Consider the following 24,482-nt stretch of genomic DNA (forward strand, 5'->3'; position numbering starts at 1 on the left):
TACATGGGTCAGTGTAGCGTGCTGTAGGGGGAGCTACATGGGTCAGTGTAGCGTGCTGTAGGGGGGGAGCTACATGGGTCAGTGTAGCGTGCTGTAGGGGGAGCTACATGGGTCAGTGTAACGTGCTGTAGGGGTGAGCTACATGGGTCAGTGTAGCGTGCTGTAGGGGTGAGCTACATGGGTCAGTGTAGTGTGCTGTAGGAGGGAGCTACATGGGTCAGTGTTCCCAAGATGTGAACTAAAGTGATCTAGCGGAGAGCGACGGGCGCTTCCCCCCGGAGAGTCACTGGACGGGCTGTCTCCTGGTCGGGGTGGACAGGCTTCACCGCCCCCCCCGCACACACACAACGGAAGGCTCGGCGCTCACTCACCCAGCCCATAAAAAAAGGGCTTAGTTAAGCGCATAGTAAGTCGTATCTGAATCCCATGACACGAACACAGAAATAAAAGATATAGTAGAAGCCAGAGCCAGCCTGGAGAGCCAGACCGTCGCTCACGCTAAGGTTCATATGGACAGTGAACGACCGTCTAAGCTTCCGACAGTTTAAAGTTAATGGTTTGATCTAATGGTAAAAAAATGGGTCCTTCCGAGCCTCATGATTGTCGGCCATTACGGGAATGTTTCCCCGGTCCCAAGTCTAAGGGACGAGGAAAGAAAGATATAAGGGGAGATAAAGTGAGAGATAGAGACAGAAAATATTACTGTTTTATTTGTAATATTTTTACTTGTGATGTAAATTGCACATGGTTTTGAGTTCATGGGCAATTCGAGTACTTTTTCAAGAGAATATTTCGGCTCCTTGATAGTTAAAGTTGATGTTCCTTTAATTTAGGAAAACAGGTAAACAGTCATTTTATTGGTTTCAATTGTACTAATGTGTTATCATTTACACGCTCGTTCTCGTCTCCGTGGGTAGTAATCGGCCAGTAAGGATCACTGAAACGCTGGGAGATCTTGCTTGGGGAGAGTCCACAGGTTAAAGGCACCGTTAACCTCTGTTGAATTGTTTGGCTGTTATTGCTGCTCTGAGCGCTGTCTGAACACCTTGGTCTCTCTCTCTCTCTTTCTCCTTCCCTCTCCCCCACAGGCTTTTTCCCTCTTAACTTCACGCCTTTATTATTCAAATTGATGCCGTCCCTCCCGTCCCCTCCTCCTCCTGCTCCACGGACTCTGTCCTGGAGGCAGACGCGGCTCCGTCTACCTACAAGCCGTATACTCGCATAGTTAAAGCAACTATTCCCTTAAGGAGAATGTCCGCCCTGAGATTATATGACAGGCGAATATCTGCCTGCCGATTATACGTCATATATTTCTACCAGGCAAGTACCTACCAGCCGAATATCTACTGCACAAGTACCTACCCGGCAACCCGTTCTCGCAAATTTAATAAGTCAATACTGACTTATTAGTTGCGTGCATAGGTGACACACTAAACATAATAGTTTCCCTTGAAAAGCTTCATAGAAAGCACCGACTTTACCTAACCTACTTAGTATGTTAAAATAAGCATCTTATAGCTTCGTAATTACAATTGTTACTTAACCTATTATAGGTATAGGTTAGGTAATAATTGTAATTACGAAGCAATAAGATGCTTATCTTAACATACTAAGTAGGTTAGGTAAGGTCGGTGTTTTCTATGACGCTTTTCAAGGGAAACTATTATGTTAAGTATGTCACGTATGCACATATTTAATAAGTCAATATTGACTTATTAAATTTGCGAGAACGGGTTGTACCCGGATAATATGGCACGGCCGACTATCCATCAGAAGTATATCACTCGTACGAACATCCATCAGGAGAATATCCGTCAGAAAAATACCAATCGGATGGATAATCGTCAAGTTGATATTTTTCAGGAAATGTTGCTTAAGTTCTGTATAAATTTTGGTGGAGCGAGGCGGGCGCCGACCTTCAACACGTGATAGCCTGGCAGGTGGGCTGGGAGAGTGAAGGCTGATGTTATGCATGGAAAAAGGTCCCTGTAAGCCTCGCTACGCCGGCTCCAAGCAGCGATTATGGAGTTGAATTTCCATTTCAGATTATTTGAGACTTATTTGTTTGAAAATTATTGTCGATTGAAGTCAGCGATTGCGAATTATATTGCAGAGAGGAGGGAGAGCAGGAAGCCTGCAGGGGAAATAGGTCAGGGCTAGGTCTGGGGAGGTCAGGTGGGAAGGTATTGCCTATCGATATTGCCTATCAGGACGCCCTAACGCCCAATACTGTTTCCCTGTGTATCAATGCACTCCACCCACATATTGGGGCAAACCCACTTCTTGTATAAGGGAGTAAGTATGATACCCAATATCAGGGTACCCTGCCAACTGTCACAACGACCTACAGTCCTGTTAAGTGTGCCCCACTCACTATCAGCGCGCCCCACCCTCCATCAGCGTGACCTACCCAGCCATCAGGGCGCGTCTCTTCAGGTCAGCGAGAAACGTTACTTTCAAGATACTGGACGAAGTCAAATACCCGAGCCAGACATGTTGCCGCCAGAGCGCAGACAAAAACCCTGATTCTTAACTAAGGAGGAGTTCCTGGTTGTGGGGTGGGGCGCCCTAGGGGCTGGATGGGGGGTTCTGGGGTGGGACGTGGGTCTTGAGGGAGATATGGGGTCCTAGGAGAGGGACGGGGGTCCTCGTGGAGGGATCAACATCCCACTGGAAGCGAGAGATGATCGTTTAAACCCTCTCCATCATATCTGTGTCTGCCAGTGATTCCGTGATTGTAAATATGGAGGTAAGTTATGTATAACCCCAGGAGTTTGTGTGTACTCACCTAATTGTGCTTGCGGGGGTTGAGCTCTGGCTCTTTGGTCCCGCCTCTCAATCGTCAATCAACAGCTATACAGGTTCCTGAGCCTATTGGGCTCTATCATATCTACATTTGAAACTGTGTATGGAGTCAGCCTCCACCACATCACTTCCTAATGCATTCTATTTGTTAACCCTGACAAAAAAATTATATGCACCTTCCCTCACAATCCCCTCCTTTTTTTTTTTGCCTCGTCAAGCGGCAAGTATTACTGTCAAGTAAAAGCTTTAGTAAAACGAATTGTGTTGCAATTTATAATCCTAACGCCACCCGCCAGCCTTTTGACCTTCATTGTCCTTATTCCTTAATCTGTATTCTGGTTTGCACGTAAATATTTTTCAAGCATCATCACTGCCAACCATCTCCCACTTCTAAACCCCACAAACACACTCACCACCTCCCACTTCTGAACCCCACAAGCACACCCACCACCTCCCACTTCTGAACCCCACAAGCACACTCACCATCTCCCACTTCTGAACCCCACAAACACACCCACCACCTCTCACTTCTGAACCCACAAACACACTCACCATCTCCCACTTCTGAACCCCACAAACACACCCACCATCTCCCACTTCTGAACCCCACAAACACACTCACCATCTCCCACTTCTGAACCCCACAAACACGTTTTCTTGCGTGTTTTATCTCTCGTTTACCTCATTTTTTAAAGTTTATATTCCAACTTAAACACTGATTTTTTTCTGCGTCACTTCGTGGAGATTATAACTTTGAGGGGATTTCATTTTTGTTTTTAACTTTTTTTTTGCAGCATCCTTCAAGGACAAGTTGGGGGGATTAAGACAAGAAATTTTACTTTTATTTTGCTTGTTTGCTTTTCGTAATCAAAAGCATAAATGGTGTTTGTCTTGTAAATACAAAATTGATCCACAAACTCGCTCGTGTATAGATGTAAAACTGAACTGGTTCTTACATCTATAAGAACTATAAATATAATATAAATACAATGGTCCGTAATGTCCAGCTCCCCTGAACGCAGAGGCCAGGTCCCCTGAACACAGAGGCCAGGTCCCCTGAACACAGAGGCCAGGTCCCCTGAACACAGAGGCCAGGTCCCCTGAACACAGAGGCCAGGTCCCCTGAACACAGAGGCCAGGTCCACTGAACACAGAGGCCAGGTCCCCTGAACACAGAGGCCAGGTCCATTGAACACAGAGGCCAGGTCCCCTGAACACAGAGGCCAGGTCCCCTGAACACAGAGGCCAGGTCCACTGAACACAGAGGCCAGGTCCCCTGAACACTGGGGCCAGCTCCCCTGAACACAGAGGCCAGGTCCCTGAACACAGAGGCCATGTCCCTGAACACAGAGGCCAGGTCCCCTGAACACAGAGGCCAGCTAGGTCCCTGAACACAGAGGCCAGGTCCCCTGAACACAGAGGCCAGGTCCCTGAACACAGAGGACAGGTCCCCTGAACACAGAGGCCAGGTCCCTGAACACAGAGGCCAGGTCCCCTGAACACAGGGGCCGGGTCCCCTGAACACAGGGGCCAGGTCCCCTGAACACAGGGGCCAGGTCCCTGAACACAGAGGCCAGGTCCCCTGAACACAGAGGCCAGGTCCCTGAACACAGAGGCCAGGTCCCTGAACACAGAGGCCAGGTCCCCTGAACACAGAGGCCAGGTCCCTGAACACAGAGGCCAGGTCCATGAACACAGAGGCCAGGTCCCCTGAAAACAGAGGCTTTCCCCTGAACACAGGGGCCGGGTCCCCTGAACACATGGGCCGGGTCCCCTGAACACAGGGGCCAGGTCCCCTGAACACAGGGGCAAGGTCCCCTGAACACAGAGGCCAGGTCCCTGAACACAGAGGCCAGGTCCCCTGAACACAGCGGCCAGGTCCCTGAACACAGAGGCCAGGTCCCTGAACACTGAGGCCAGGTCCCCTGAACACAGAGGCCAGGTCCCTGAACACAGAGGCCAGGTCCCTGAACACAGAGGCCAGGTCCATGAACACAGAGGCCAGGTCCCCTGAACACAGAGGCTTTCCCCTGAACACAAAGGCCAGGTTCCTGAACACAGAGGCCAGGTCCCCTGAACACAGAGGCCAGGTCTCCTGAACACAGAGGCCAGGTCCATGAACACAGAGGCCAGGTCCCCTGAACACAGAGGCTTTCCCCTGAACACAGAGGCCAGATCCCTAAACACAGTGGTCAGCTCCCCTGAACACAGAGGCCAGGTCCCTGAACACAGTGGTCAGCTCCCCTAAACACAGAGGCTTTCCCCTGAACACAGAGGCCAGGTCCTGAACACAGAGGCCAGGTCCCCTGAACACAGAGGCCAGGTCCCCTGAACACAGAGGCCAGGTCCCTGAACACAGAGGCCAGGTCCCTGAACACAGAGGCCAGGTCCCCTGAACACAGAGGCCAGGTCCCCTGAACACAGAGGCCAGATCCCTGAACACAGAGGCCAGGTCCCTGAACACAGAGGCCAGGCCCCTGAACACAGAGGCCAGGTCCACTGAACACAGAGGCCAGGTCCCTGAACACAGAGGCCAGGTCCCCTGAACACAGAGGCCAGGTCCCCTGAACACAGAGGCCAGGTCCCCTGAACACAGAGGCCAGGTCCCCTGAACACAGAGGCCAGGTCCCTGAACACAGAGGCCAGGTCCCTGAACACAGAGGCCAGGTCCCCTGAACACAGAGGCCAGGTCCCTGAACACAGAGGCCAGGTCCCTGAACACAGAGGCCAGGCCCCTGAACACAGAGGCCAGGTCCCCTGAACACAGAGGCCAGGTCCCTGAACACAGAGGCCAGGTCCCCTGAACACAGAGGCCAGGTCCCCTGAACACAGAGGCCAGGTCCCTGAACACAGAGGCCAGGTCCCCCGATGATAAAAGTCTAGGGAAGCCACGCTTCACAACTCGCCAGCTCATCCATCAAGGATAATGGACTCTGCTGAACTCTTAACTTGTGTCGTGTATCTCAATTCTCCTCCACACCCTAAATGAACCTGGAATGCTTTTTGTAAAATGGACGAATGAAGTGCTGGAGGAACGAGAGAGAGAGAGAGAGAGAGAGAGAGAGAGAGAGAGAGAGAGAGAGAGAGAGAGAGAGAGAGAGAGAGAGAGAGAGGAGTGTGTGTGTGTGTGGAGTGTTTGGGCACATTTCCTTTCACCTGATGCTTTGCCCCACGTACCAGTGTACATACACTTTGACGCACCTCTGAGACGACCAGTGTTGTCGTTCATGGAGTCGTCGCGACAAACCAGATGACTTTGATCAATCGATTGTTTACACAAAGCTTTACTATAGATTATTTCCATTGTAAGTTTAACCAGATAACTCGACCCCAGATGATGCAAAGCTTATCGTCAGCTGAAGTGTATATTTTGTTTCCGTGATTTGACTGGAAAAATAGATCTGAAAACCCTTGCACAAAGAAATGACATTAACTTGATATATCATTAGTTGGTGGGGGGGGGGGGGGAAGAACTCTACCACACCACAGTGTTGTGTTGATTTAGGGGCGACGAAGATCGTGGGAGCCACACCACAGTGTATGCGGGAGGTGTGTGAACCCTGATTTGGTATCAGTGGAAGCCTCGGCAACCCTAGAAGATTCAGTTGAATCCCAGGTTACATTACGTTTAGTATATCGTGGTTCCGGGGTATAAAGCGTATGCTTGGGCAGCCCGTCCTCCAAACATAGACCCAAAAGTGATTCCATGCACCCGCCAAACCCTCTGTTTATGAATGAAAAACGGTTTACACACGACTCACAACTGATGACGTTCGAACACTTCCGGAACAAGTGCTTCACTGACGAATTTTGTTCGAACCACAACGCTATAAACCACCCACGTACCACAAATACAAATAATCGCCAACAGAACCTAAACACCGAACCTAACCTAACCTATGCCTATATATATACAATATGCTAATATAATATTAATTTATATTTGAGAAAATTCCAGTTTCAAATGAACAGCATGTTAAAATTGATGAATGCGTCTTTGGGGTCGACCGCTGGATGTAATGGACTCGAGTCGAGGACGGGTTGGCTTGAGAGTACCCAGTGTGCAGGTTCGAATCCTCCTCATGGCTCCTACTGATTTTCTCATTGAAAACTCCTTCCCAATACCAAAAGATATCTTAATGGGCCCCACCAACTCTGAAAAAAAGCCAAAAGTAAGTGACAAATAACAATACATTGGACAGAAGGTAAATATAATATAAATGCATTAAACAACAGAATATTATCAGTGGCAATCTTGTGCCCTCATAGTTCGAACCAATCAACGTGCAGGCAACCCTCTGTCTGCCCACTTTAGGCCAATCAATGCGTCGTATATACTGACACCATCACCAGCCAATCAGTGTCTGTCTTACACCTTGTCAAAGCCTTGCGGGCCAATCAGCATTATTCTTCCATTCTGTCACCCAACGCTGCTGCAATCAGCGGAACTCTTATATCCATCTGAGCATTCTGACATTATCGTCATCTGTTTTAGAGGTTGAGAAGGCATTAGAGACCAGTCAGTGCTCGTCTCACTCATGGCGTCAACAACACATTATAATTGACGGATGGTCACAATGACAGGCCTGAAAATTAGACACTCAATTTCACTTCTGAAAATATAGGAAGTTAGCGGACCATTGCCACACAGAACATCGTCGCCGCTCCCTTCATCTTCAGAAGTGTGGGGTGGGTGTCTTCGTATTATAACTATCACCGCATTCCCCCGTCGTCAACTCCAGCGTGGCGTCAGAGGTCAGTCAACCACTATCCTGGCGACCAACACCCTCCCCACACTCCATCATGGTAGTCAAGACCATTCCACCATCCATCACCTCCGCATCCCATCGTGATAACATAAGAATTAAGGAAACTGCGAAAAGACCTATTGGCCCATACTTAGTAACTACCATTTATATCCAAACTCATATGTCTAACATACGCTTGAAACAATCAAGTGATCCCACGTCTACTACTTTACCCACTAATTTGTTACATAAATCAACAATCCTGTTTCAAACCAGTATTTACCCAGGTCTTTCCTAAATCTAAACTTATCCAAATTATATCCAATGTTTCATGTTCTATTTTGTGTTGATGCATTAAATACCTTATTAATATCATCCCTTGTTATGCCCATTAATCCACTTGTACACATCAATAATGTCAAGACCAATCACCGCCCTCCTCTCACCCCATCAAGGTTCTCAAGACCAATCACCGCCCACCTCTCACCCCATCAAGGTTCTCAAGACCAATCACCGCCCACCTCTCACCCCATCAAGGTTCTCAAGACCAATCACCGCCCACCTCACACCAATCACCCACACTTCACACATTGACACGGCTCCAGTGGCTAATTAACTCGAGTCTTAAACCGCGTCAAAGCTGGTAAGTCCAGTGGCCGCCTTGCATTCACACACGAGTCACAATCATCGTTATTCTCTCAAAACACTAATTAGCGCAAATTTCTTCCCTCGCCAAATGGAATAGAGAGGACTCACCAGCCCGTCTCACACTCGCTTATGGCTGGACGCTGCACGGCACAGTCACTCCTGTAACTCGTTGGAACACCAGCAACCATTCTGTGTTGGATTTAGTGTAATTTAAGGGACACCAATTAGGTACTCATAACCCATGAAGGCCAGAGAAACAAAACCGCTTGTTTAACAGAATTGTTATAAGAACAATCAATCCCATTTTATGAGGGAACAATCAATCCCTTCTTATGAGGGAACAATAGTGTTCGTCTCACACCTTTGCAAAATTGAAAACTACAAATAGGCGCTCACTTTGCATCCCGTCAAGGCAGGTATAGCCTCTCAGAGCCCGTTTAACGACCCATCTAGGAAGGCGGGACCAATGAGGGTCCGGCTTACAAGCCTTGAGCATGTAGGAGGGACCATTAACTGTGTCAACAAGGGTGAGCGTCAACTGAAACACAACATTCAGAGACTAATGGCTTGCTTAATCAGTATTACCAAGGCAGCTGGAACATTAGGACGTGACGTGAGTTATATTAGCCAGAGCTGAGAGAGAGAGAGACAGACAGACAGACAGACACAGACATACAGACAAAGCGCACTTAACTATTTAGTGAATAAAAAAAAAATACAGAAGAGTACATGCAAAAATGACTGAGAGATTGAAAAGTGCACATCAGAGATATATGTTGAATCAAAGACGAAACGGAAGATTCACAGATAAAGTAATAAACAGGGCGGCAAGCATATATAAAAGAGAGCGAATTCCCATTCGCCACCCAGGCAGGAATGGGGGAAGAGAAAGTCTGAAATTAATGGACATTTGGAGCTCATAATCGTTGTAGAAATGGTTGTTTGCGTCTCTTAAGATGTGAAAATGACGATCACTTGTAGCACTTAAAGATGTAGCCATCTTTACGAGCTACATTATTAAGATGCAGTCATCTTTACGAAAGAGAAAGACGTGAAATGACGATATCCGCGTGAGCCTACAGCTGTCATATCCTTAATAATGTAAATAGACGTTACCATTACCGTCTAAGGTAATGTTACCTTAGAGGTAACTGCTGACACCTGTCTGCTGATCACTTGGCTGACACCCGTCTGCTGATCACCTGGCTGACACCCGTCTGCTGATCACCCGTCTGCTGATCACCTGGCTGACACCCGTCTGCTGATCACCTGGCTGACACCCGTCTGCTGCTCACCTGGCTGACACCCGTCTGCTGATCACCTGGCTGACACCCGTCTGCTGATCACCTGGCTGACACCCGTCTGTTGACCACCTGGCTGACACCCGTCTGCTGATCACCTGGCTGACACCCGTCTGCTGCTCACCTGGCTGACACCCGTCTGCTGATCACCTGGCTGACACCCGTCTGCTGCTCACCTGGCTGACACCCGTCTGCTGATCACCTGGCTGACACATGTGTTGTTGTGGTGGTAGAGTGCTGAGCCTTGTTGGGGCCGACTGCTGGCTGCTGTTTTAGCGTAGAGGGGTTACCGGGCCGTGATGAAAGGGGAGATGAGGGAGGAGAAAGAGAGGGTGGAGAGAGAGGGGAAGGGGAGGGCTGGTGCGAGGGAGGAAATAGTGTTGAGAGCGAGGCACAAAGGGAAAGAGAAGGGGAGAACGGGTACCTGAAGAAAGTGAAATAAATCATTCTTCAATTTTATTGCTATTGTCGCATGTAATATTACTCCCACAGCAACTTACATAATTACTACTCATTCTTCTACTAGTATTTCTACTACTATTAACACTTTTAATGCTGCTACTACGTCTACACCTATTACTATTACTACTATTGTTGCTGCTACTGTTACTGATAATAAGAGACAGTCGAGCATGAACTCTTAAATTCAGTCTCTTGTTTAAACCAAATAATTAAAAAAAATTGTTAATCAAAATGTCTATAAAAAAATAGTTTCCCTACAACGCTTATAATTTTGTGAACATTTTTTTGAGATATTTCGTTTATCTTCAGTCAAGGGAGGTAATGAGAGAAAGAGAGAGAGAGTCTCTCTCTCTCTCTCCTCTCTCCTCTCTCCTCTCTCTCTCTCTCTCTCTCTCTCTCTCTCTCTCTCTCTCTCTCTCTCTCTCTCTCTCTCTCTCTCTCTCTCTCTCTCTCTCTCTCTCTCTCTCTCTCTCTAGGTCTCAATCTGACGAGAAACTTCAATAACAATGGTCTAATCAACCAAGTCAACAGTGGTCTAAGTTTCCCATTATTAGCAAGAAAACAATGTTCTATAATTAGAGTTAACAACGGAACGATGCCAATAAGGGTGTGCTAGAGTCCATTAGAAAATTTCATTTCTATTGAGAGTGGTTTTGGGCGGCAAGACAGGGGGATACGAACAGTGTCTCGGATGAGGAAGGAATAAATGTGGGAGAAGAAGATATAGAAGAGGAGAAAGAGAAGGAGGAAAAGGAGGAGTAGAATGAAGAGAAAAAAGGACAATATGGAGAGAGCGAAAGAGTGAGAGAGCGAGAGAAAGAGAGCGAGAGAGGGAGAGCAGTCAAGATGATATGCAGCTACGAGAACACATTGTAATAACGAATACAATAACACGGTGAACATTTATCCTCTGGAGCAACATTTTCCTTCCCTCGCTGCCTCCTAAGGTGAAAGACAAAGTTTGCATTGGATTCCACGTCCCTCCCGTGAGCCCTTCTCCCTCCCCGAGGGACCGCCTGTCGCTACTCTGATTAGGATTACACGGGATTACGTAGGATTATACTGACTCCACAGATAACAGGATACCTAATGGCCCACAACATGGTAATCTGTTTAGTGGTGATTCCCCCTTCCTCTCTGCTCATGTAATGTATGTTCTTTGACAGTCAATATATACTTTTGGTGCTGTGATTAATGGATGGACTTTTGATTACAGTAAAAACAGTTCTGTCGATAAGGTATTCTTAGAGTGGGTTCTGCCTCTTGCCACAGTTGCATTCTGTTGGCTTCTGTTGCATGATTTCTCTCATATTTTGATACACTATATATAGTGGGGTTCCGTCTGTAGAAGGGCTCTATCTATCGTTGTATTTTGTCTATACTAGGGCTCCATCTATCGTTGGGATTCGCTCTATATCAGGGTTATCGTGGTTCTCTATCGTCTGGTTGTAACTATGAAGGGTACAACAGCATAATGACGCTGTATCTTAGCGCTTTTTATCTATCGTAGATAAAGATAAATCTCTTTATCTATCTTTATTTTCCCTCTCGCATGCAGAAAGCAATGCAAGATTTGGTACCGTTCTGTTCAACGGTGTCCAAATGTTTACTACATATATTTCTTTATCATTATGGAAGGTAGTTTATTATAATATTATTTTATCATTACTATCATAGTTTTTTATTTACTCTTATCACGCGTATAATAACCATACGATAATATTTCAGTAATAAAAGAAAATGGAGGGTGTAGCGGGCATGTTTGGGCAGTTAGGTGGTCGCTTTGATCGTTAAGATGCCCTACATTTTACTCCAAGTGTTGCCTGTAATTGCTAAGACTCACACGGAGATAATTGCATTAGCAACTTTTGCCCATCTTGGCTATGTGGAAGAGAATTATACTCAGCCGTTCTTATTGCAAATTGTAGTTCAATGGGACAGATGAAAGAGAGAGAGAGAGAGAGAGAGAGAGAGAGAGAGAGAGAGAGAGAGAGAGAGAGAGAGAGAGAGAGAGATTTGGTTTGAATCACACCTAGCCTCTTGGCGATAAATTTGTTTTATTTGTTGTTAAAAGAAGTTTTTAAACTTTTTTCTTGCGTGGTAGGTGGCTTTGCATGTCTGACCACCCTGAACTACCAGTTATCCCAGCCAGAACTACCGGATATCATAGCCAGAAATACCGGTTATCCTAGCCTGAAATACCAGTCATCCTAGCCTGAACTACCTGTTATCACGGTACTTCAAACTGGGATGTTCCCCCAAAACCAATTATGTTGTGTGTATTCCTTGCAATTCAGTTTGCTGGCAGTTTTTGTATTATTTGTAAGGAGTGTAATTAAAAAGTTTAATTACGTTCTGGTGATCCCTCGGTTAAAGCAGGTGTCTGGGAATGACCAGACCGCCGGTTAAAGTCGCTCCATTGCCTCAAAATGATTCATTGATACATCACGTAATTGTTCATTTGTTGTTTATATCTATATATTTAAGTGACTTATTGTCATGTCTCTGACGATATCAACTTTTACAGTTGTACCTTAAACTACACCACTTCCTGTTAAATTCTTGCTAAGTTAATTAACAAAAGATCATTTAATGTGTGAAAATGTTTTTTTTTTTCCAATTTTGATGTGATTTCAATATATATTTTAACTTATTTTAACATATTTTTTAAATTATATATTAAATTCACTATTGACATTTAACTGAACTTTCATTTTTATTCTTTAAAGGTAAATATTGGATGGCAATTTTTACGCAACAAGCGAGGAACCTGAGGCATTTTTTCCTGGTACAAAATATCACATGACGCAACCCGAGACTTGCCCTGAATTTTGTAATTGTTTTAAAGGGTTTTTGTATCGCTGCTCTAAAGATTGACCCAATATGGGGAGAAGGTGACGCGAAGAGGGATTGGGATGGAAGAGAGAAGTAGAAAGGGAGGGAGAGGAGAAGAGAGAGGGAAAGTGGGGGAAGTGGGAGAGAGAGAGAGAGGGAGAGAGATGAGAGGGGTGGAAGCCAGACATTTAGATATCAATAGGGAGGGGAAAAAGCAAATAGAAGGGGAAGAGAGAGGATGGAAAAGAAAGGGAGGAGTTGGAGAAAGGTATGAGAGAGAGAGAGAGTGAGGGAAGAAAGGGGAAGCAGGAAGCGAAGTGACCATTACTAACGCGCAAACACAGGTTGTTTTCCTCGGCTGCTTTTGTTAATGGATAATTGTTTACTTTCGGCCGTGAGGGGAGGGAGAGGATGGGGGAGGGGGTCCCTGGGATGTGCTCACGTCCCCTTGGGCCAAGGAAGCAAGGAGTCCGGGTTAGCATCTCAAGCACCAGGAATTTGCTCGTTTGCAGTAAGTGAGCGCCTGGAGCTCTCTTGAGGATGTTGTCTGAGCCTTGGTGCTAGCTTGCCTCCGGGTCTGGCAGGGGCTTGAGAGGTCTACAACTCCTGCGAGCAGTCACAGGATTCCGTGCCAAGTCGTGCCTTGATTTTGGGAGCGTCTTCTTGTGCTTCTTGCTTCTCGGGGAAAGTGAGGGGAGAAAACAGTGATTGACAGTTTTCAGGAGAGCGTTCTGACCATGGATCACGTTTCATCGTACTGTTGCTGGCGGCGGAAGGCTCAGTGACTGATCTCTTCTGAGTATTAAAGATACATTTTAATGTGATGTGGTTCTTGTCTTTTCCGATGAGTTAGAATTAAAATTATATTATTGAATCCCTCTTTGAGTATTAACTGCTATTGAGAGTCTGTATACTTTTAGTTACTTTGTAGTGTATATTCTGCTTGTGTACTCACCTAATTGTACTCACCTAATTGTGCTTGCGGGGGTTGAGCTTTGGCTCTTTGGTCCCGCCTCTCAACTGTCAATCAACTGGTGTACAGATTCCTGAGCCTACTGGGCTCTATCATACCTACATTTGAAACTGTGTATGGAGTCAGCCTCCACCACATCACTTCCTAGTGCATTCCATTTATTAACTACTCTGACACTGAAAAAATTCTTTCTAACGTCTCTGTGGCTCATCTGGGTACTAAGTTTCCACCTGTGTCCCCTTGTTCGTGTCCCACCCGTGCTGAAGAGTTTGTCTTTGTCCACCCTGTCAATTCCCCTGAGAATTTTGTAGGTGGTTATCATGTCTCCCCTTACTCTTCTGTTTTCCAGGGATGTGAGGTTCAGCTCCTTTAGCCTTTCCTCGTAGCTCAATCCTCTCAGTTCCGGGACGAGCCTGGTGGCATACCGCTGAATCTTCTCTAACTTTGTCTTGTGTTTAACTAGGTATGGACTCCAGGCTGGAGCTGCATACTCCAGGATTGGTCTTACATAAGTGGTATACAGGGTTCTGAAAGATTCCTTACACAAGTTTCTGAAGGCAGTTCTTATGTTGGCCAGTCTAGCATATGCCGCTGATGATATTCTTTTGATGTGGGCCTCTGGGGACAGGTTCGGTGTGATATCAACCCCCAGATCCTTCTCTCTATTTGATTCTTGCAGGATTTCCCCTCCCAGATGATACCTTGTGTTCAGCCTCCTGCTCCCTTCGCCTAATTTCATCACCTTACACTTTCCAGAGTTGAACTTCAGCAGCCATTTTCTAGACCATTCCTCCAGTTTATCCAGGTCATCCTGTAGTCTCTGCCTATCTTCATCCGTCTTGATTCTTCTCATAATTTTTGCATCATCAGCAAACATCGAGAGGAATGAGTCTATACCCTCTGGAAGATCGTTCACATATATTAGAAACAGGATGGGTCCAAGTACTGAGCCCTGTGGGACTCCGCTGGTGACATCTCGCCACTCTGATGTCTTCCCCCTCACCGTTACTCGCTGTTTCCTGTTGCTTAAGTACTCCCTTATCCACTGGAGCACCTTCCCTTTTACTCCTGCCTGTTGCTCCAACTTTTTTAACAGCCTTTTATGGGGTACTGTGTCGAAGGCTTTTTGGCAATCCAGGAAAATGCAGTCGGCCCACCCTTCTCTTTCCTGCCTAATTTTCGTTGCCTGGTCATAAAATTCTATTAACCCTGTGAGGCACGATTTACCATCTCTGAACCCATGTTGGTGGTGCGTTACAAAGTTATTTCCCTCCAGATGCTCTACGAGCCTTTTCCTCACGATCTTCTCCAGCACCTTGCATGGTATACAAGTTAAGGAAACTGGCCTGTAATTCAGTGCCTCTTGCCTGTCACCCTTTTTGTATATTGGGACCACGTTAGCTGTCTTCCAACTTTCTGGTAAGTCTCCTGTTTCCAGTGACCTGTTATACACCATAGAGAGTGGCACACTTAGTGCTTCTGCACCTTCCTTTAGTATCCATGGTGAGATTCTATCAGGCCCAACAGCCTTTGTCACATCTAGCTCCAGCAGACACCTTTTGACCTCATCACTGGTGAGGTCAAATTCCTCCAAGGTTTCCAAGGTTGCCGCCTCCTCATTTAGTGCAGGGGCTTCTCCTTGTTCTATTGTGAAGACCTCCTGGAATCTCTTGTTGAGTTCTTCACACACCTCCTTGTCATTCTCTGTGTATCTGTTCTCCCCTTTCCGCAGCTTCATCACTTGTTCCTTCACTGCTGTTTTCCTCCTGATATGGCTGTGGAGCAGCTTTGGTTGGGTCCTCATCCACCGGTGACACTGGTGTCTGGAGCTGTGCAACCGAGTCCCTTGGAAAGTCTCCAAGACATTGGGTTAAATTTTGTTGGTGTGATCTTGTATTGTTTGTGCTACCAGTTTGTGCCGCCACCAGTGTGGGTTTCTACCAGTTTGTGCCGCCACCAGTGTGGGGTTTCTACCAGTTTGTGCCGTCACCAGTGTGGGGTTTCTACCAGTTTGTGCCGTCACCAGTGTGGGTTTCTACCAGTTTGTGCCGTCACCAGTGTGGGTTTCTACCAGTTTGTGCCGTCACCAGTGTGGGTTTCTACCAGTTTGTGCCGTCACCAGTGTGGGTTTCTACCAGTTTGTGCCGCCACCAGTGTGGGGTTCTACCAGTTTGTGCCGTCACCAGTGTGGGGTTTCTACCAGTTTGTGCCGCCACCAGTGTGGGGTTTCTACCAGTTTGTGCCGCCACCAGTGTGGGGTTTCTACCAGTTTGTGCCGTCACCAGTGTGGGGTTTCTACCAGTTTGTGCCGCCACCAGTGTGGGTTTCTACCAGTTTGTGCCGTCACCAGTGTGGGGTTTCTACCAGTTTGTGCCGCCACCAGTGTGGGGTTTCTACCAGTTTGTGCCGCCACCAGTGTGGGTTTCTACCAGATTACGCGAGGTAAGGTCAGGTTTTGTTAGGTTATATGAGATTTGGTTAGGCTGTAGCAGAGTGCAGGAGACGCCACACCCAGAGGCACAGTGTGAGCCACAGACGGTGGCAGAAGGTCGCAACAAAACAACGCGGGTCATTACTGACGAGTAAAAACAACAACAGTGGCAGAAATGACTAACCAATAAGTATCAACAGTATTTATGGGTAAGCTCCAAACCTCCACCTTTGTAACCTTTGTCCTCCACCGCCGAATAAATCTTTTCAGGGAGAAAAAAAGGTGAGTGTTTCTAATGTGTATAATAATGAGATGAAGATAGAGAAAAGTTATTAAGAAAGGGCTGGGGCGCCTGACAGCTGAGTGGACAGCGCTTCGGATTCGTAGTTCTGAGGTTCCGGGTTCGATCCCCGGTGGAGGCGGAGACAAATGAGCAAAATGTTTATTTCACCCTGATGCCCCTGTTACCTAGCAGTAAATAAGTACCTGGGAGATAGACAGCTGCTACGGGCTGCTTCCTGAGGGGGGTGTGTTACAAAAAGGAGGCCTGTTCGAGGACCGGGCCGCGGGGACGCTAAGCCCCGAAATCATCTCAAGATAAGGGCGAGAATCACCAGGGATCCTGTGGCTGACTCCTAACCACCCCCCCCTTCAAGGAATACTACTCTCCTCCTCCTCAAGGATTTACCACCTCTGCTTTATGAGAGATAATGTCGAATTTCATCTCTTTCCGCCAAAGTAAATTGATCTTATGAATTCTCAAGGAGTTTGTTTCAGGCAATGACGTAATTTTGTAACCTTTGTAAAAGAGAAATGTGACGGGATGTGTACCAATTAATGCTGTATTCTGTGGTTTGCTTCGTTGATATAGACGTTGTTAATTACTAATGATGTTGAATGAATCTTATTGATATGTTGACTTAATGCTTTTTGATTGCTGCATCTGTTCTCGCAGTGTGTGTGTGTGCACTCACCAAGTTGTGTCTGCAGGATCGAGCATTGACTCTTGGATCCCGCCTTTCGAGCCATCGGTTGTTTACAGCAATGACTCCGGTCCTATTTCCCTATCATACCTAGTTTTAAAATTATGAATAGAATTTGCTTCCACAACCTGTTCCTTAAGTGCATTCCATTTTCCACTACTTTCACGCTAAAAGAAAACTTCCTAACATCTCTGTAACTCATCTGAGTTTCCAGCTTCCACCCATGTCCCCTCGATCTGTTACTATTCCGTGTAAACATTTCGTCTATGTCCACTCTGTCAATTCCCCCTGAGTATTTTATACGTTCCTATCATATCCCCGCCTCTCCCTTCTCTTTTCTAGTGTCGTAAGGCTCAGTTCCTTCAGGCGCTCTTCATATCCCATCCTTCGTAACGCCGGGACGAGTCTCGTTACAAACTTCTGAACCTTTTCCAGTTTCCTTATGTGCTTCTTCAGATGGGGACTCCATGATGAGGCGGCATACTCCCAGACTGGCCGCACGTAGGCAGTGTAAAGCGCCCTAAATGCCTCCTTACTTAGGTTTCTGAATGATGTTCTAACTTTTACCAGTGTAGAGTACGCTGCTGTCGTTATCCTATTTATATGTGCCTCAGGAGATAGATTAGGTGTTACGTCCACCCCCAGGTCTCTTTCTCGCGTCGCACAGGTAGACAGTTCCCCTTCATTGTGTACTGTCCCTTTGGTCTCCTCTCACCTAGTCCCATTTCCATTACTTTGCTCGTGTTGAACTCTAGTAACCATTTCCCTGACCATCTCTGCAAACTGTTCAAGCTCTCTTGGAGGATCCAACAATCCTCATCTGTCACAACTCTTCTCATCAACTTTGCGTCATCCGCGAACATAGACATGTAGGACTCTACTCCTGTAAACATGTCGTTAACATATATTAGAAATAGAATTGGTTCCAGCACCAATCCTTGTGGTACTCCACTTGTTACTGTTCGCCAGTCCGGCTCCTCGCCCCTTACCGTAACTCTCTGGCTCCTTCCTGTTAGGTAGTTCCTTATCCATGCTAGGACCATTCCCCCCACCCCCGCCTGCCTCTCGAGCTTGAACAGCAGTCTCATGTGCGGTTCTGTATCAAAGTTTTTTTTATGTGTGTCTGTGTGTGTGTGTATTTGTTATTTGTATATGCAGAATCGAGCTATTAGCTCCTGGACCCCGCCTTTCTAACCAATTTATTTTTCCTCTATTATGTCTACTACATATATTTATTTCTCTTGCACACACAAAATAATGGTTTCGTGAGAGTTGATTGTGTCACACTCGTCATTTACTTGGGTCATTCTACATAACGTTGGTCTGATGACTGAGACAGTTACCGTCCATGACCATGGTGCTACCCTGGCCTCACCACTGAGACAGTTACCGTCCATGACCATGGCGCTACCCTGGCCTCATCACTGAGACAGTTACCGTCCATGACCATGGTGCTACCCTGGCCTCATCACTGAGACAGTTACCGTCCATGACCATGGCGCTACCCTGGCCTCATCACTGAGACAGTTACCGTCCATGACCATGGCGCTACCCTGGCCTCATCACTGGGACAGTTACCGTCCATGACCATGGCGCTACCCTGGCCTCATCACTGAGACAGTTACCGTCCATTACGTCACTGTCCCGATCACTGAGGCAATTACCGTCCATAGCGCTACTCCTGCCTGCTCACTGAGACAAAGTTACCACAAGTTTGAGGGAGTCTTGAACAATGTTACCAACTTTCCGACATCGCTAAGGAGTCGACTCGTTGCATCATTGACGCGATTATTGCATCAACTGTGAACGAACAGGAAAAGAGGCTGAAGGGTAAGAGAGAAGGGAATAGGGAAGGGAAGGGAAGGAGAGTGCATACGTAAGGAAAACAAGTCAACTAATCGAACCAAGGACATGGAAAGCGAGGATAAGAGATACTTCCATATAGCTTTCTTTCTGGGCAGTTTATTTATTCACATAAGATTTATATATTTAATTGTGGAACTTTTCCTTGAGAGTGGTGAGGTGCCTCAGGGGACCTTCGTGGCTCCGCTGTTGTTTATATAAGTAACTGATTTATTCACTGACCAGCAATATTAGCAGAGTTGCAGACGATGCAAAAATAAAACGAAATAAATTCACAGGTTGAATCATAATTGTTACAAGACGGTTTTCTGTCTTTAAAATGGACAGAGAGTTCCTTACGCGGTTTAGTGGTGAGAAAGTGAGGCTCTGAGCCTGCGTGATGGCAGTGGAGTCAACTGAAATAAACAAACGTTGACGCTCTTAAATCTGGATGTGGTAAGATGTATACTCGGCTGACCGTCGTCCAGGACTATTGTCTCACACCTGTACACGACTGACTTGTCCTTCCACGGCTGACTTGTTCTTCCATGGCTGACTTGTTCTTCCACGACTGACTTAATTGTTCTTCCACGGCTGACTTGTTCTTCCACGGCTGACTTGTTCTTCCACGGCTGACTTGTTCTTCCACGGCTGACTTGTTCTTCCACGGCTGACTTGTTCTTCCACGGCTGACTTGTTCTTCCACGACTGACTTGTTCTTCCACGGCTGACTTGTTCTTCCACGGCTGACTTGTTCTTCCACGACTGACTTGTTCTTCCACGGCTGACTTGTTCTTCCACGGCTGACTTGTTCTTCCATGGCTGACTTGTTCTTCCACGACTGACTTGTTCTTCCACGACTGACTTGTTCTTCCACGGCTGACTTGTTCTTCCACGGCTGACTTGTTCTTCCACGACTGACTTGTTCTTCCACGACTGACTTGTTCTTCCACGACTGACTTGTTCTTCCACGACTGACTTGTTCTTCCACGGCTGACTTGTTCTTCCACGGCTGACTTGTTCTTCCACGACTGACTTGTTCTTCCACGGCTGACTTGTTCTTCCACGGCTGACTTGTTCTTCCACGACTGACTTGTTCTTCCACGACTGACTTGTTCTTCCACGGCTGACTTGTTCTTCCACGGCTGACTTGTTCTTCCACGTCTGACTTGTTCTTCCACGACTGACTTGTTCTTCCACGGCTGACTTGTTCTTCCACGACTGACTTGTTCTTCCACGGCTGACTTGTTCTTCCATGGCTGACTTGTTCTTCCACGACTGACTTGTTCTTCCACGGCTGACTTGTTCTTCCACGGCTGACTTGTTCTTCCACGGCTGACTTGTTCTTCCATGGCTGACTTGTTCTTCCACGGCTGACTTGTTCTTCCATGGCTGACTTGTTCTTCCACGGCTGACTTGTTCTTCCACGGCTGACTTGTTCTTCCACGGCTGACTTGTTCTTCCACGGCTGACTTGTTCTTCCACGACTGACTTGTTCTTCCACGGCTGACTTGTTCTTCCACGGCTGACTTGTTCATCCACGTCTGACTTGCTCTTCCTTCTTCTTACTTGCTCTTCCAAGCCTGACTTGCTCTCTTCCACGTCTGACTTGCTCTTCCACGACTGACTTGCTCTCTTCCACGTCTGACTTGCTCTTCCACTTCTGACTTGCTCTCTTCCACTTTTGACTTGCTCTCTTCCACTTCTGACTTGCTCTTCCAAGCCTGACTTGCTCTCTTCCACGTCTGACTTGCTCTCTTCCACGTCTGACTTGCTCTTCCACTTCTGACTTGCTCTTCCACTTCTGACTTGCTCTTCCAAGCCTGACTTGCTCTTCCAAGTCTGACTTGCTCTCCCAAGTCTGACTTGCTCTCCCACTTCTGACTTGCTCTCTTCCACGTCTGACTTGCTCTTCCACTTCTGACTTGCTCTCTTCCACGACTGACTTGCTCTTCCACTTCTGACTTGCTCTTTTCCACGTCTGACATGCTCTTCCACGACTGACTTGCTCTCTTCCACGTCTGACTTGCTCTTCCACTTTTGACTTGCTCTCTTCCACGTCTGACTTGCTCTTCCACTTCTGACTTGCTCTCTTCCACGACTGACTTGCTCTTCCACTTCTGACTTGCTCTCTTCCAGTTCTGACTTGCTCTTCCACTTCTGACTTGCTCTCTTCCACGACTGACTTGTTCTTCCACGGCTGACTTGTTCATCCACGTCTGACTTACTCTCCCACGTCTGACTTGCTCTTCTAAGTCTGACTTGCTCTCCCAAGTCTGACTTGCTCTCCCACTTCTGACTGCAGTCAAAGATTGCTGTCATTTATTCTTCCTGCGATGTTCATTCTTTTCCAAGTTGCACAATGGCAGGAATTGGTCAGTTTTCTGCATCGTTAAACTGTAGGTTGCTCGTTCTCCTTCCTCTCGTAGCGAACGAACAGTTTCGCAACTGGTTGATCAACAAACTAACTATAGGACTTCCTGCAGCTTTTTCTCGTCTCTCATACGTGGTGTGTACTGGGGTATACCGTATGTGACTGTCGTACACTGCTTGTGACTGTCGTAAACTGTGTGTGACTGTCGTACACAGCGTGTGACTGTCGTAAACTGTGTGTGACTGTCGTACACAGCGTGTGACTGTCGGACACTGTGTGTGACTGTCGTACACAGCGTGTGACTGTCGTAAACTGCGTGTGACTGTCTTACACAGCGTATGACTGTCGTACACAGCGTGTGACTGTCGTAAACTGCGTGTGACTGTCTTACACAACGTGTGACTGTCTTACACACCGTGTGACTGTCGTACGCAGCGTGTGACTGTCGTACACAGCGTGTGACTGTCGTACACAGCGTGTGACTGTCGTACACAGCGTGTGACTGTCGTACACAGCGTGTGACTGTCGTACACAGCGTGTGACTGTCGTACACAGCGTGTGACTGTCGTACACAGCGTGTGACTGTCGTACACAGCGTGTGACTGTCGTACACAGCGTGTGACTGTCGTACACAGCGTGTGACTGTCATACAAAGCGTGTGACTGTCGTACACAGCGTGTGACTGTCGTACACAGCGTGTGAATGTCGTACACAGCGTGTGAATGTCGTACACAGTGTGTAACTGTCGTACACAGTGTGTGAATGTCGTACACAGTGTGTGAATGTCGTACACAGCGTGTGACTGTCGTACACAGTGTGTGACTGTCGTACACAGTGTGTGACTGTCGTGCACAGCGTGTAACTGTCGTACACAGCGTATGACTGTCGTACACAGCGTGTGACTGCCGTACACAGCGTGTAACAGTCGTACACAGCGTGTGACTGTCGTACGCAGCGTGTGACAGTCGTACACAGCGTGTGACTGTCGTACGCAGCGTGTGACTGTCGTACACTGCGTGTGACAGTCGTACACAGCGTGTGACTGTCGTACACAGCGTGTAACTGTCGTACACAGCGTGTGACTGTCGTACACAGCGTGTAACTGTCGTACACATCGTGTGACTGTCGTACACAGCGTGTAACTGTCGTACACAGCGTGTGACTGTCATACACAGCGTGACTGTCCTACACAGCGTGACTGTCGTACACAGCGTGTGACTGTCGTACACAGCGGGTGACTGTCGTACACAGCGTGTAACTGTCGTACACAGCGTGTAACAGTCGTACACAGCGTGTGACTGTCGTACGCAGCGTGTGACAGTCGTACACAGAGTGTGACTGTCGTACGCAGCGTGTGACTGTCGTACACAGCGTGTAACTGTCGTACACAGCGTGTAACTGTCGTACACAGCGTGTGACTGTCATACACAGCGTGACTGTCGTACACAGCGTGACTGTCGTACACAGCGTGTGACTGTCGTACACAGCGGGTGACTGTCGTACACAGCGTGTAACTGTCGTACACAGCGTGTAACTGTCGTACACAGCGTGTGACTGTCGTACGCAGCGTGTGACTTTAATATTTGCCATCGAGAAGAAATATTCCCCTTACACAGCCGTTTAACATGGTTACATGTGCCATTTTTTCCTCAAAATGTTTCCTTTTCCTGGAGGCACGACAGCTCGTGGCTGAGTGGGTAGACGGATCAACTGGTAAATCTTCCCCCGTAGATCTGTTACACTGTGTGGGAGTGGAGGCTAGTATGACTAGTCTCAGCAGAGCTGGTGCCGTGTAAGGCAGGAGCTCTGTGGGGGGACGAGTTTTGTAGGTGTAAAAGCTTAGTTTCTGCTGTGATCTATGTTAGGCAAGAGTGTTGTTGGACAAGAGTTGAGAGTTTTGTACGATGATAGTATGTACACCAGGAGCTTTGGTGGGACTCTCTTTGTCTCTCTCTCTCTCTCTCTCTCTCTCTCTCTCTCTCTCTCTCTCTCTCTCTCTCTCTCTCTCTCTCTCTCTCTCTCTCTCTCTCTCTCTCTCTCTCTCTCTCTCTCTCTCTCTCCTTTCTCATTGTCTTTGTTTGCCCCATCTCTCACTCTTTCTCTCTTGCTCTCTCTCTGTCTCTCGCTTGCTCTCTCTTTCTCTGTCTATATTAACTTTAGTCTACGTCTCATTAACAACTTAAAAACCATGGCAAGTCATAGTTGGAACCTTAAGAGGCTCCAAGACTCCCGGATAAGTTTTCTAGTTAAGGTAGAATCCCAGCTCATTACCGACGCCATTCTGGATAGAATCTCAAGTTTTCGACGCTCGTTGAGCCCCGGGATCAGTGTAATTTAAACGTCATTTTTGGCTTGAGCGGCAGTGTAACTTCACCTCTTTTGTCCCTGGCTGAATGTTGGGTTATATTAAGTTGTCTGGCAGAGGTTGGAAGAGTGAGGGAGGCAAGGGAAGTGGAATGGTGAGAGAGGGAAGAGTGAGAGAGTGGGAGGTATAAGGGTCAGCACCTTGGGGTCAGCACGTGTGTGATCACGTGTAAGGGTTTAGTAGGATTTTAGGACCTGTTATAACACGATTAAATTCTGTTGAGTATCGGTCGAGTAGAGGACTCGGTCGATACTCAATACTCGGTACCAGTCGATGCATTTCATAATAGAAAATTGAAAATTTTCTCAAGATACTTAAAAATTGAACTACAGGAAAACATTGATATACCTGATACGTCGACCCGTCCTCTCCAGCATTCTCAACGTCACTAAACTGCCCGAACCTAACCTACTCGAGGACTCACGAATAGAAAACGGCACACCACGTTGATTTTTGCGAGCCGTTATGATTTTAATACATCATTTTTTTTTGGCCTTGGGAGATTTATGCGTCAAAATGCGAGGTACTATTCGAGAGGACGGGTGTCACCTGTCTTTCGAATAGTACATCGTATTTTGAGGTAAAAATCCCCAGCGACCAAGATATGATATAATCACAGCTGCTCGCTTGATTGACGGCCTGTTATATTTTCTATTATGTGGTCTTCAGTTAGGTTAGGTTCGGGCAATTTAGTAGACCATTTTTAAGACGTAAA

The 24,482-nt window shown here is 47.0% G+C and overlaps 1 protein-coding gene across 1 annotated transcript; it reads right to left on the minus strand.

The window, feature by feature from the left end:
• Positions 1-19,604: 19,604 nt before the first annotated feature.
• LOC123748069 (golgin subfamily A member 6-like protein 22) lies at positions 19,605-21,350 on the minus strand. Its single transcript, XM_045730273.2, has one exon. It carries the CDS (start codon positions 21,348-21,350, stop codon positions 19,605-19,607), a length of 1,746 nt encoding a protein of 581 aa, XP_045586229.2.
• Positions 21,351-24,482: the final 3,132 nt, after the last annotated feature.

Source organism: Procambarus clarkii, chromosome 10 (assembly GCF_040958095.1).
Source record: "Procambarus clarkii isolate CNS0578487 chromosome 10, FALCON_Pclarkii_2.0, whole genome shotgun sequence".
In the NCBI taxonomy this organism is placed as follows: domain Eukaryota; kingdom Metazoa; phylum Arthropoda; class Malacostraca; order Decapoda; family Cambaridae; genus Procambarus; species Procambarus clarkii.

Bases quoted from the DNA above. Each gene is read 5' to 3' on its own strand.
- LOC123748069 (XM_045730273.2), bottom strand. From the start codon at position 21,350: ATGACAGCAATCTTTGACTGCAGTCAGAAGTGGGAGAGCAAGTCAGAC.